This window comes from Triticum urartu, chromosome 5 (genome assembly GCF_003073215.2).
Source record: "Triticum urartu cultivar G1812 chromosome 5, Tu2.1, whole genome shotgun sequence".
In the NCBI taxonomy this organism is placed as follows: domain Eukaryota; kingdom Viridiplantae; phylum Streptophyta; class Magnoliopsida; order Poales; family Poaceae; genus Triticum; species Triticum urartu.
In genome coordinates this window covers 260,964,204-260,978,143 of record NC_053026.1, presented here as the reverse complement: position 1 = coordinate 260,978,143, position 13,940 = coordinate 260,964,204, and the positions used below count along the sequence as shown (strand labels likewise).

Sequence of the window (13,940 nt, the reverse complement as noted above, 5' to 3'; positions counted from 1 at the left end):
GGAGGGAGACCTCGACATGGCATCTTGTGTGCCATGACGTGGTGACATGACGCAGTCCTAGAAAATTAGTTGCGCCTCTTACCATTGAGAAAAATCACGTGATTTTTTTTTCGTTGGTTAGATTTCTTCTTACGTTATGAGATGATGACTAGACGAATTCATTTTACCTGCCGAATTATGTCGTCTTCTGCTTCCGAGCCGTCTAATCCAAGACAACATCATGACGCGTGATCAGTTGTCTGCCCATTTTTGGGGCCTCCGGCAATTACATTTCCTATATTGTTTCTAGCATCGCCAGAATTAATTTTATTTTCTTTGGCTAGCAATCGCCAGAGATGAACTTATTTTATTCAGTTTTGCTAAATCACATCTACATGTGCCCTAAGTATTGCACATCTAAGTCATATGTTCTTAATTTTACACAAAGATTTGTGCAAACATTTTCTTTTCTCTTTTTTCTTTTTCTTCCTAATTTAATTGAGCCACTTAGATGTACAAAAAGTTTCTGAACAAATATGCCCAATTAAATTTGTCTATAAAATATCCATTTAATTTAGTCTCGATACTAGCTAGCTTGAATATAGACAGATAGTGTCTCTACACTTTTCTTCTTCTTTTATCTTCAAAACGAGGTTAAGCCTCCGGCCTCTGCATCATTGCCATGTGCACTGTCAAGTTTATTAACTATTGATCAGAGTATACAACAAAGATAATCACGACTGAACATTGCAAGATATGAAATAAACACCTATTATTACAACTTCTTCCGCAGCAACGCGTTTCATAAGGAATAAATACCCTCGCGTTGTCATTACCACGTCCAACTGAAGACTGCCAAGACAAGTATTTCTTCGTGGTTACTGAGACCAATCACCGAAGATCAGCACGTTAGCAAGTAGGGTAATGATGCAAGTTTGTCGCCGTTGAGCCCAACCAATCAAGGCCAAAACAAGAGTTTCCAGCTCTCACATGAACCTCGGTGTTCCAAACATCATGTTGAAAGCCGATCTTTCGGTAGTCATGCCAGCCTTGTACTCCACATCAGGTCGAAATGACGCTAGAGGAAAAGTGGGACATCTTCCCACCGTACACCACCTTCCTCCTCCAAATGCAGCAGACGACACTCTAGAATCTGCCATCCTCCATGCACCCCCCCCCCTCCCGGTCCCCTCGGCCTTGGCGGCGACACCCAGCGCGAGCACACGTGAACCGTAACTACTAAAGTGAATCACGGGGGAGGAGTAGAAGGAGGAGGGGGAGGTCTCGGTCTGGAGAAAATCACCGATCCATAAAAAACAGGTCAGGGGTTTTCTTTTCCTTCGCTACCCTAAATAAAGTATTCCCTCTCCGCATCAATTTATTTGGATTAGAGGGAGTAAGAGCATTTCTAACCGATCCCCTATATCAACATAGTGGAGTAAATTTGGCCTTTTACTCTACTAAGTTTGACCTAGTCGGTCCCTTATACGGCTTAGTGGAGTAAAAAATTTACTCCATCACTACATGGCCGAGTAAAATCGACGCCTCTTCTCCCCACCTCCTCTTCTCCCCCCACACCTCCGTCGGCACGCCCCCCCCCCCCCCGCCCCCTCCAATGGCCGGACGTGGTGGCTGCCGGTCCCCGCCGCCGATCCACAGCGCGGATTCGCGCCGCCACCCGTGCGGGTCGTCCTCCACGGGCTCTTCATCAAGCCGCTGTCGGTCGCCCGATCCGCCCGTTGTTGCGCCCCTACGCTGATTCGAGGACTTCCCCATCCTCCCTTGGGCCCGGTCGCCGACAGGTCCTACCTCATGGTTCGGTAGCAGGAGTGGGGGACGTGGGTCGCCAAGATTACGGATAGGGAGACCCACACCCGCTGGTGGCTCGGTAGCTTCCACACGGCCGAGCTCGCGGTCATGGAGTACGATCGCTACCAGGTCCGCTACCACGGCGTGGCGGCTCAACACAATTTCCCCCCAGGCACACGTCTGATCCATCTCGTCCCGCCGGAGCCGGAGGCGAGGGAGCACCTCGAGGCCGAGGCCATCGACGAGGCCTACATGGAAGAGCTCCGATGGCAGCACCTGGAGCTCGTGGAGGCGGAGCGGATGATCTTTGCCGGCGCGGAGGGTGGCGAGGTTATTGTGATCTCCTCCTCCGACGGGGTAGAAGGCGGCGAGGAAGGCGGCGAGAATGAGGAGATCGACATCGAAGAGTGGAGGAGTGTGTTCCCCGACAACCCAGACGACGGCACCGGCCCGGACCCGGCTCGCGGCACACCGTACCTGACGAGGAAGGATTGGCTCGACCTCGCCTTCGACCGAAAGTAGTTTAGTCGGTTAGTTTAGTTTAAATTTATGTTTTATATTTGGTTGTGCAAAACTATCTATGTTTATGTTTTGAATGCATACTACTTTTGGTTCATATTGCTTTGAATTTGATCAAATTGAAGTTTACTCCGTTAAGCTTTAGGGGATCGACTAGAAAATGCCAAAAATTAGTGAAGTATATATATTCCACTAAGGGTTTTACACCGTTAACTTTTAGGGGATCAGCTAAAGATGGCCTAACAACTAAAACGGAAATGACAGGGATTTTGATTCCCAGCAAATGCAGTCAAAGAAGATTGGGGCATAAGCACCCAATCACCCAAACAAAATCATGCATCTACTAACCCAGACGACAAGTCTACAAACATCTAACAAATCCAGCTAATCCTCTGGGGGGGAGGTGATGGGGACATGCATGGGGTGGCAATTAGATGGACAGTGACAGGGCTGACACCATGTGTGTTGAACTAATCATGCATGCAGCTCTTGGATCTTCAGGCCCTGACTTGTCAAAATCCTTGGAATGGAAGTGAACAGTTTGCTTGCATTGAAGGCCTCTCCCTCCCACATATCCTGAGGGTGAGGGGGACCGGGACCAACACATGTATGTTATTGTTACCAACAACTCCCACATAACTCGCTATCCAATCATACTGCCCAATCTTGAGCAGCATATGAGCCAACACAAGATCCACACTTGAATTCTGAATCTGGTCAGGATTCATTGCTGGATCTGTAGGAAAAAAGATCCTGCCTTCAGGTAAATAGTAAATCTTCGCTTGCCCCTTGGGCCTTGGCCGTAAGAAAGTACTCCTTGTTACAGTAATGAAAGATTATATATGCTGCTCAAGATGGGCCTTGTACTGCTTATTACAGTATTTCCTTCTGTTGTGGCAATCAGTTGGGCACCTTTTTATACTCTTTTCTTTTCATGTGATGCTAAGGCATATGTTCTGACTTTGGATGACAGTAATGAAAGATTATATATCTACTATGAGCTGTGACAAGTGGCGATGATAATCTTAATCCAGTGCACATGCGAGTACTCCTATATGAGATCTAAAACATGGCATGCCTAGCTGTCTGTTCAGTGAACCTTATGATGCAGTGATCCACAAAAAACATTCTAATAATCCAACAAAAGCTCCATAACCCCACTGAGAACACAAACAATCGAATAAACTCGGGACTAAAGAAACCCACACTTGTCGTAACATGAACAAGATCCGCCGTGCCATAAACATAACGATTCGTGCAATTCGACAACGGAAATCTTGCACGATGTAGCATGGGAGGGGGCCGCGCGTCTGATTATTGGCGCGGGAGATGAGAATATTAATAGCTGGGGCTTGTTATCTTGGTCCTATCCTTTTCTTGGCACTACCTACATAGGAGCATCTTTGGCTCCTTTATCATGCATGAACTCCATTGGCCTAAGTGGCTTGGGTTTGTTTGGCACGGCCACAAGGCCCCACCATGACAGTAGAACTAATGACAGGAGAGAATCTTAAATCCCCTCCCTCCCCTCCCTGCCTCGCCAGATTTGATACATGCCAACCTGTTGCTTCTTAACAGAACCAAAAAGGTTTGGACCTTGGCCTAGAAGTAGCTAGCAAGAGAGATCTTCTTGGGGGAGAAAGAGGGAGAGTGCCTTACCTTGTTCAGAAGAGAAGAATTCAGAAACAGGACTCCTTGCCAGAGGTGAGCACAAGTCTCTTGATACTTCCTTCCTCTTTCTTACCTTGTTCATCTCCGATGATTCTTGTCTTGAAAGGGCTGCAATTCAGCTAGCTTTCATGGGACATGGTAATAATATCTTCAAAGTCTGCGTACCTCAGTCCTTTGATCGGTTCTTCAGTCTTTTTGTTCTTCATTTTCTGTAATTCTGCGTCCAAAGGAAGGTACCGATGCTCAGCCTTGAGAAAGTGCAATGGCATGTTCCTATTTGCCAGGAAACTGTAGCTGGTCATCCTCCTGTAGTTTTAGGGCGCTCTGATCTTTTCGGAGCTTCCATCTCTGTTGAAACTGTTTAGTTGTTTCTCTCGGGAAGCATAATGGCATGCAAGCATATAGAGCAAGGATTTTCTACTCCCCCCGTCCCATAATATAAGAATGTTTTTGACAGTAGGGAGTATAATTCTATCTCAAAGAATCAAACGATACTACACTTAAAGGGTGTAAATTCGCTAGGTTTCAATTTGGGCAGGAATGGGTAAGAGAATTTCTGTTGATGTTCAATCGCTCTGTTACACTGAAATGAAAGGCTGATAGAGTTCAGGTTACTTTGCAAGGTACAGATAGGAAAACCTAAATATTTTTGTAAATCCAGTATATTAGGAGCCAAAATTAGAATTGTGCAGGCATACGAACTTTAAGATCATCAGACCTAAAAGTGCTTCTTGCCATTGCCTCCACGAACTCACGATCTTAGCTGTCCTAATTGTCTGACCGACGTGCATAGTTTCTGTTACCTTCATATAATCTTCGATAGTATCATGATATATGCCTTTTGCCCTAAAACTCTCAGCTAATTCACAAGGAAAATACCAAACTTTTATACAACATTTCTCAACAGAAAAAACAACCTGGTCTGCCCCCATGCTATTTCCCAGTTACAAACCAGTGCACATGCTCAGAGATAAACTGATTAATGTGTTAGGTCACATCACACACCACCATAGCATTTATTTATGCTTGCATAGGATACTCATTTACACAACTATACAACTTATTAATTGGCAAAATGGCAAAGCAAGCTGGATACTCCTATGTGGAGAATAATAGAACTTGTACAGAGCTATAGAGAAGCAAGCACAATCATTCAGAAGCTGCACATGAGGGTGTCGCCATCTCAACGTAGGAGATAATTCACGACAAGCAGACACGCAACCAGCACATAAACAAAGCTCCAATAATTGAATGCATATGCAGCATATTGCTATTGTTGGGAGAAAACTTTTGGTACTCATTTGTGAGCCTCTGATGAAACAGGTGAGGCTGATACTTCGTGTGGATCGGTGAGAGATGGAGAAGAAACATATGAAGATGGCCATCCTGAGGCAAGAGCAGACATTCAGACAACAGGTAAACCAATGTCTGGTTAGAAGTAGTGTCATCTTCCTATCTATATTGGTGGAAGTATTCAACGAGGAATGTGTCTTTTGTTGAACCAGGTTCATGAGTTGCATCGCGTATACGAGGTTCAGAAGCGGCTGATGAAGGAGATGCAGGCTGTTAAGAGGAGCCCAGCTCAGGCAAGAGAGGATACTCAACCAGAACCGATGCTGGATACAGATCGCTCACGCGCTCCTTTTATCGAGGACTTCAACCTGGAGCTGACACTAGCAACTGGGGGTGATACGCGGAAGCAAGAGATGACATCCAACTCTGAGTCTGGACCAACGGTGACATCGTCGACTTCTGCTGAATCAGAGTCGGGGCAGCGATTCCCTGAGTCCAATGTAGACCTGAGGTTTCAACATGAGAGCAAGAGGCATGATGATCAGCTCACGCAGTCTCCCTGGCTCTATCAATGTTTAAGTCTCAAGATGGCTTGATGGCTTAGCTACGGGTGGCTTACAGAAGCATATGCATTATTATATGTACATCAAAAAACTAATTCGTTGCAATCAGAAGAATGCGATCAATAGGAAGTCATCATTCACATCTAAAAAAATACAACAAAAACATTTCAAAGAACACCAACGTCAAGAAAAAGTGAACGAACTGTGTAATCACCTTCTTTCTGCGTACAAGGGAGGGAGATGTACATAAGTATCCGCTAACAAATGTTGCATTGTATGTAGAGATCTTCAAGCGTAAACCTTGCCTTGTCCACTTTATCTTAGGGACAAGAACAATTTTACCTAACATCTGCATAACTGGGCACAGACAATTTGGTAAAAACTGCTTGTTTTGCAATATGACAAACTTCAGAAAGATGGGAGAATGCCTAGTGTCATTCTACCATCCATACAGAAATGCCTAGCCAAAACTGTACGCAAACTAGAAAAGCCTGTCGGATACTACTCTACTGAAAACGAAATATGCCTAGCAAGCAGTTTGTCTCTGTTTTGGTCGTTGAATATTCAAAGCTTCAATGAGCTAGTTGGTGGTAATGACGGCCCCGTCATAGTTCCAAGTAATGCCCATGAAGACTTCCTTTCAGAAATAACTGGCAGAAACAAAGTCATTTGATTATGACTAAGAGCTCATGATCACCTCCACGCCTGGTTTCTTTAAGCCGGCCATGTATGTTAGGTAGATGGTCCAAAGAAACGCAAAGGAATTGCTTACTAGCGGCTGAAAAATAAATCCTCAGTTCAGATTGCTGCCAAACAAAGTTTGAAGCTCAAATAGATAGAATATATCAGGGACTTAACATTACCTGCAAATGAACAGGGATAAACTTGAAAGTGATGAAGTCACAAAGAGGCCAATAAATGAGGCCACTTTTGATGGTCGGAATTATATCCCGCTTTAATCTTGCAATGATCTCTGGGATTGTCTCACCTGGGAATCATATCGATCAAGCAATTAGAGGACTCATGAGTGTCATTGCCAGAATGTACGCAAAAGAGAATTTTTTGTTTAAAGTTGGCAGGGAAGGTATACTTCATGTACGATTATCTGAACATAGCTTCTCACATCATGGTCACAGTGTGCATAAATGTTTACTAGTCCCTCTGTAGTGATCTAAAAGCTCTTATATTTCTTTACGGAGCATGCAAACCTTATCATGAAATTGGTGGTATTGTGGTCCGTGACCCATAGGTCATGAACTTTATCATGGATCACTTCAAACCGTTATACCCTCTGTCCGGGAATACTTGTCGGAGAAATGGATGTATCTAGACGTATTTTAGTTCTAGATACATCCATTTTTATCCATTTCTCCGGCATGTATTTCCAGACAGAGGGAGTAATATTTAAAGCAAGCTAGTTAGTAAGGACATTTTTACCAGATATATAGAAGGATCTTAGAAACCAGTCAAAGCGTAAATTTATGATCATTGTGTGTGTGTGTGTGTGTGTGTGTGTGTAGTTGGGATGCCAGCACAAATTAGAAATACTGCACCTCAACATATAAACATCAGACTGTTAGTTAAGGAAGAATTTACCAAGCGAAACAATCACCAGCCTTTGGGTTTTTACGTGTTTCTTATGTTGTCCGTCGGTCATACTAAGTTTGCATGGATAAAGACCAAAATAATAGATAGGCATGACTGCAAGGACAGACTGCAGTCTAGTAGCATGACTACACTTAGTTGACGCAGCTGGAAGGCACAGAACAATAAATTCTGGCATTATTATTTTATGAAACATAAACAAGGAGCATTAAAATTGAGTGGACTATCTTGTATATTATCTTTTTGTATCAAAATATCCATTGACAAATTTATCTCCAACTAGCATCTTTTTTTAGTAGTGGCCAACACTCTAGCCAGATTGATTTCATCCTCTCGAGAAGAGAGGATAGACGTGTGTGCCTAGATTGTAAGGTGATACCTGGAGAGAGTGTTGTACCCCAGCATAAGCTGGTGGTTGCTGACTTCCGCTTTCGGTTTCGTGTCCAGCGGGATAAGCGTGCCAAAGTCGCTAGAACGAAGTGGTGGAAGTTCAAGGGGAAGGTAGCTCAGGCGTTCAAGGAGAGGGTCATTAAGGAGGGCCCTTGGGAGGAAGGAGGGGATGCGAACAATGTGTGGATGAAGATGGCGACTTGCATTCGTAAGGTGGCCTCGGAGGAGTTTGGAGTGTCCAGGGGAAGGAGAAGCGAAGATAAGGATACCTGGTGGTGGAATGATGATGTCCAGAAGGCGATTAAAGAGAAGAAAGATTGCTTCAGACGCCTATACCTGGATAGGAGTGCAGACAACATAGAGAAGTACAAGATGGCGAAGAAGGCTGCAAAGCGAGCTGTTGGTGAAGCAAGGGGTCGGGCATATGAGGACCTCTACCGACGGTTAGGCACGAAGGAAGGCGAAAGGGACATCTATAAGATGGCCAAGATCCGAGAGAGGAAGACGAGGGATATTGGCCAAGTCAAATGCATCAAGGACGGAGCAGGCCAACTCTTGGTGAAGGACGAGGAGATTAAGCATAGATGGCGGGAGTACTTCGACAAGCTGTTCAATGGGGAGAATGAGAGTTCTACCATTGAACTGGACGAGTCCTTTGATGAGACCAGCATGCATTTTGTGCAGCGAATCCAGGAGTCTGAGGTCAAGGAGGCTTTAACAAGGATGAAAGGAGGCAAGGCGATGGGCCCTGATTGTATCCCCATTGAGGTGTGGAAAGGTCTCGGGGACATAGCGATAGTATGGCTAACCAAGCTTTTCAACCTCATTTTTCGGGCAAACAAGATGCCAGAAGAATGGAGGAGTATATTAGTACCAATCTTCAAGAACAAGGGAGATGTTCAGAGTTGTACTAATTACTGTGGAATTAAGCTGATGAGCCATACAATGAAGCTATGGGAGAGAGTCATTGAGCACCGCTTAAGAAGAATGACAAGCGTGACCAAAAATCAGTTTGGTTTCATGCCTAGGAGGTCGACCATGGAAGCCATTTTCTTGGTACGACAACTTATGGAGAGATATAGGGAGCAAAAGAAGGACTTGCATATGGTGTTCATTGACTTGGAGAAGGCCTATGATAAGATACCGCGGAATGTCATGTGGTGGGCCTTGGAGAAACACAAAGTCCCAGCAAAGTACATTACCCTCATCAAGGACATGTACGATAATGTTGTGACAAGTGTTCGAACAAGTGATGTCGACACTGATGACTTCCCGATTAAGATAGGACTGCATCAGGGGTCAGCTTTGAGCCCTTATCTTTTTGCATTGATGATGGATGAGGTCACAAGGGATATACAAGGAGATATCCCATGGTGTATGCTCTTTGCAGATGATTGATATGGTGCTAGTTGACGATAGTCGGACGGGGGTAAATAGGAAGTTAGAGTTATGGAGACAAACCTTGGAATCGAAAGGGTTTAGGCTTAGTAGAACTAAAACCGAGTACATGATGTGCGGTTTCAGTACTACTAGGTGTGAGGAGGAGGTTAGCCTTGATGGCGAGGTGGTACCCCATAAGGACACCTTTCGGTATTTGGGGTCAATGCTGCAGGAGGATGGGGGTATTGATGAAGATGTGAACCATCGAATCAAAGCCGGATGGATGAAGTGGCGCCAAGCTTCTGGCATTCTCTGTGACAAGAGAGTGCCACAAAAGCTAAAAGGCAAGTTCTACAGGACGGCAGTTCGACCTGCAATGTTGTATGGCTGAGTGTTGGCCGACTAAAAGGCGACATGTTCAACAATTAGGTGTGGCGGAGATGCATATGTTGAGATGGATGTGTGGCCACACGAGGAAGGATCGAGTCCGGAATGATGATATACGAGATAGAGTTGGGGTAGCACCAATTGAAGAGAAGCTTGTCCAACATCGTCTGAGATGGTTTGGGCATATTCAACGCAGGCCTCCAGAAGCTCCAGTGCATAGCGGGTGGCTAAAGCGTGCGGAGAATGTCAAGAGAGGGAGGGGTAGACCGAATTTGACATGGGAGGAGTCCGTTAAGAGAGACCTGAAGGATTGGGGTATCACCAAAGAGCTAGCTATGGACAGGGGTGCGTGGAAGCTTGCAATCCACGTGCCAGAGCCATGAGTTGGTTGCGAGATCTTATGGGTTTCACCTCTAGCCTACCCCAACTTGTTTGGGACTAAAGGCTTTGTTGTTGTTGTTGTTGTTGTTGTTGTTGTTGTAGCATCTTTTTTTACCAAACAAACAAGCAAACTTAACTAAAATAAACAAAATCCCAGCTCTAACAATCCTTAAAGACACCGTTTCAAGAAAAAACTGCACAGCTGGTATACAACTATTTTCATGCTCTGCAGAATATGAGGTGCCATATATGGTCTGAAAATTGGCCATTTACTACTTTCACTTCCACCTTCAGGCCTACTAACTCATTGAGTATAATTTGTGGCCAGAAACCTGATATTTCAGAACCAAGCAGGATGTTTCAACTCTAGCAGACTTACAAGTACAAATGGTAAATGCATGAAGGAGATTAGGGATTCAACAATAGGAAAATGAATAATGCAATTAGGTTCTAACATTCTTTTATTTTTCTTTGGAGAGAACGAATCTTTAGAATCCCAGGAAGGAACTACTGAATTTTAATCCCACATGTTTACCTTTTCTACTACAATATGTTAAGGGTTAAACACAAATAAACAATACAACAAAAAACATCAGCTTAATTGTGTATGGTGTGTTATTGTGCGCTCAGATATTTGTTTGTATATTAACAATGCCGAAATAGAGTAATGACATGCATATAAAGCAGCACAGTTGGAGTTGATAGGTCAATATTATAAAGATGGGGTCATAGAAGCAAGTCCCAAGACAAGTAAAAACAAAATCAAGTCAAGAAGATGGGGAAAAAACAGAAAGCGCATTAATGACAAAACATAAGTACATAGTAAATTTAAAACTATCTAAATATGTCTATAGAAAGGCATATGAGTATGATACCTTGTAATCCTGCATTATACGAGAAGAAAATACAATTAATAATTGGGCCATAAACTGCTTGTCCTAGAAACATCTTCTTGAAGGTGCTCACTACATCCTTTTTGGGGACTACTTTTGAGATAAAGTTGAACCAATAGTGCAGTGAAGGTCCTGAGAACAGCATCCCATAACTAGCCATGCGCAGAGTCCTAACTAGATCGAGTGACTCCTCAGCAGGAAGTGTGATCATCTGAAGAGGCAACGACAAAACAGAAGAAAATATATAAGAAGCAATACCCCTCCTAAGGAAACAGAAAACAGCAGTCAATTGCAACTTAGTTTCTGACATGAACTGGTTCACCGGTAAATGCAATCAATTACAAGAGTTCAATACTGCAAAGCAGTGTTCCTGACAGTGAAAAAACCAAAGGATAAAATCCACATGCTGGCCGTAGCATCTGAAGTCAAAAATTCCTACGCTCAAATGCACTACATTTCGAGTTTCTAAGAGGAGGCATCTCCATTACTTCGGAGGTTTAGAATTTGGATCAACTCCAAACAATATTTTCGATCTGTGCCATTTCCAGAAATTCGCTACACTAAAATGTGTCTTATGAACTTATGCTGATGATAATATAGCACCATTTCTAGAAAATTGACTTTTGCTAATCCCGCGTTTCTGTGACCTAAACAGAACAACGACATGATGTATCACGACCATGATTACATACGAAATAAGAGCATAAGAGAATATCAAATCTCCGACTGCCGAAGCGTATTAGATTTCGACTTTCTGAACCGTTCCAGGATTCGGCGTTTCCCCCAGGAAATGAAGATTTGGAGATAACGCGAAAGAACACAATGTCACCTGGGAGGTGAGGTCGGCAACGGTGTAAATTGTGGCAGCCGTGATGCTCTTGGTCAGCAGCGGCCGCGCCTCGATCGAGCCGAGGTACCACGTGACTACCCCGGACCCGATTGATCCGCTTCTCCTAGTGGTAGGGGTGAAGCGCGTGGACGCCGCGTGGGAAGAAGGCGGCGGCGGAGGTGGGGGCGGGAGTGGAGCAGAAGGGGGCTTGGTGGAGTGGAGGTGGGAGCGGACGTGGGACCAGGGTGTGCTGAAGCTTCGGCGGATCGGTAGGAGGACACGGCTGCCAGCGTGGAGAGCTCCGGCGGCGACCATGGCGACGGCGGTGGCGGCGGCGGCAGGTCTGGGTTTTCTGTGGCTGTCCAGTGCTTGCAGGGTTTAGAGGGTCCGGGACTTGGGAGAGAAGAAAGGAGGAGGGGAAAGCGGCCGGGGTCCACGCCGCAGTGTCGTCTGCCCTAAGCACACCAGAGTCTAAATCTAAAAGCATCTCCAACCGCGCCACAACAGATTTTAGGTGCTCTAATATAATTTTTATGGACACTGATACGCGCCGGTCCGCCGGCCTAATTTTTGGCCGGTCAACCACCAACAGTCAGATTGCCCCGCATGTGACCATTGGATAAGTCAACACATCCTTTTTCACCATGATCTTCTTCTCCCCGCTTGTATCTGTTCCATCGCGTGCGGTCCGCCTTGCCGCACGCGGCCGTCGACCCATCCTGCAATGCTCGAGTACCCACCCCCACCGCAGCTCCGCCACGGCACAGCCAGCTTGCCGTCGCTCGCCGCATAGCCGCCAGGATTATAACATGACTTCCTTTGGGTTCCGGTCTGTGATGATTTGCAACTCTGTCACCAGCCCGTTCGAGCACACGACCGCCGTGTTTGCAGCAGCCGTCCCTCGCTCGCCGTTGTAGCCATGCACCACCGTTTCCAACACAAAAAAGAACTGAGCAAAAAATCTGGTCGTTGCCGGTGGCAACAAAAAAACCATCGATGGCGACAAAACAAAACAACTATTCCGGCAAAAAAAACACAGATGCTTCCTGTCGACGTCGTCGTCGCCGCCGTAGCAGTAAAATTTTAGTTGGTTCCAGCAAAAAGTAATGTCAATTCCAGCAAAAAAGATTTCAGCAACAAAAACTACCATGATGGCATGGTCGGGTTGAAGCAAAAGAAGAAGGCTGGGTTGAAGCAAAAGAAGAAGGCGGTTCCAACAAAAATTAATGCGGTTCGAGCAAAAATCTCGCAAAACAAACTACAGTAGTTAGATTGAAGCAAAAAGCAACAAAAACTACCATGATGGCATGGTCGGGTTGAAGCAAAAGAAGAAGGCGGTTCCAACAAAAATTAATGCGATTCCAGCAAAAATCTCGCAAAACAAACTACAGTAGTTAAATTGAAGCAAAAAGCAACAAAATCTACCATGATGGCATGGTTGGGTTGAAGCAAAAGAAGAAGGCGGTTCCAGCAAAAATCTTGCAAAACAAACTACAATAGTCAGATTGAAGCAAAAAGCAACAAAAACTACCATGGTGGCATGGCCGGGTTGAATCAAAAGAAGAAGGTGGTTCCAGCAAAAATTAATGCCCTTCCAGCAAAAATGTTGCAAAACAAACTACAGTAGTCAGATTGAAGCAAAAAGCACCAAAAACTACCATGGTGGCATGGTCAGGTTGAAGCAAAAGAAGAAGGCGGTTCCAGTAAAAATTAATGCGGTTTCAGCAAAAATCTCGCAAAACAAACTACAGTAGTCAGATCGAAGCAAAAAAGACCAGCCGGTACGAGCAAAAAAATGTGTGATTCCAGCAAAAAAATGCCGGTTCCAACACCTCCGAGTGTGGATTGTAGCTTCTTCAACAATTGCGGGAAAGGGAGTGTTAGGGGTGGGTGACAAAGGGGATGGAATTCATCCATGGCTGCTGAAAAGAGGAGGGGATGGAGGCAAATGACGAGAGTGTGGAATTCATCCATGGCATTGCAAAAAGAGGAGGGGATGGAGGCAGATGACGGTGGTGGACTTACAACATCCCAGCAATCGCGCAGGGTCGCATCTCGCCGTCCTGCTGGTCGGGCAGGACCGCAGGGTCACAACAGGAGTGGAATTGGGAGAGCAGTTTCCCAATCTAAAGCTAGCAGCGGTTGTGGTGTCGATGGTGCTGCAACCCTGTGGTGCGCTTATACATGAGGAGCACAGCATCCTGGTGAAATCTGAGGAGAAAAAGATGAGAGAGATGAGAA

The 13,940-nt window shown here is 45.1% G+C and overlaps 2 protein-coding genes across 2 annotated transcripts; one reads left to right on the top strand and one right to left on the bottom strand.

Annotated features, from left to right (window-relative positions):
* The first annotated feature begins 3,673 nt into the window (after positions 1-3,673).
* On the top strand, positions 3,674-5,963 carry LOC125508544. Its single transcript, XM_048673275.1, has 3 exons — positions 3,674-4,011; positions 5,302-5,394; positions 5,484-5,963. Exons 2-3 carry the CDS (start codon positions 5,335-5,337, stop codon positions 5,865-5,867), a joined length of 444 nt encoding a protein of 147 aa, XP_048529232.1. The 5' UTR covers positions 3,674-4,011; positions 5,302-5,334; the 3' UTR covers positions 5,868-5,963.
* Positions 5,964-6,017: 54 nt separating this feature from the next.
* LOC125508543 (PXMP2/4 family protein 3-like) lies at positions 6,018-12,155 on the bottom strand. The gene is made up of 4 exons (XM_048673274.1): positions 11,700-12,155; positions 10,853-11,081; positions 6,698-6,822; positions 6,018-6,612 (listed from the first exon to the last, which is right to left on the bottom strand). The coding sequence occupies exons 1-4, from the start codon at positions 12,012-12,014 to the stop codon at positions 6,514-6,516; spliced, it is 768 nt and encodes a 255-aa protein (XP_048529231.1). The 5' UTR covers positions 12,015-12,155; the 3' UTR covers positions 6,018-6,513.
* Positions 12,156-13,940: the final 1,785 nt, after the last annotated feature.

Excerpts from the sequence above, each read along its gene's own strand:
- LOC125508544 (XM_048673275.1), top strand. The coding sequence starts at position 5,335 with ATGGAGAAGAAACATATGAAGATGGCCATCCTGAGGCAAGAGCAGACA. Across the intron at positions 5,395-5,483 it reads AGCAGACATTCAGACAACAG|GTTCATGAGTTGCATCGCGT; the intron begins GTAAACCAATGT and ends TTGTTGAACCAG.
- LOC125508543 (XM_048673274.1), bottom strand. The coding sequence starts at position 12,014 with ATGGTCGCCGCCGGAGCTCTCCACGCTGGCAGCCGTGTCCTCCTACCG. Across the intron at positions 11,082-11,699 it reads TTGCCGACCTCACCTCCCAG|ATGATCACACTTCCTGCTGA; the intron begins GTGACATTGTGT and ends TTGCCTCTTCAG. Across the intron at positions 6,613-6,697 it reads TTATCCCTGTTCATTTGCAG|CCGCTAGTAAGCAATTCCTT; the intron begins GTAATGTTAAGT and ends TTTATTTTTCAG.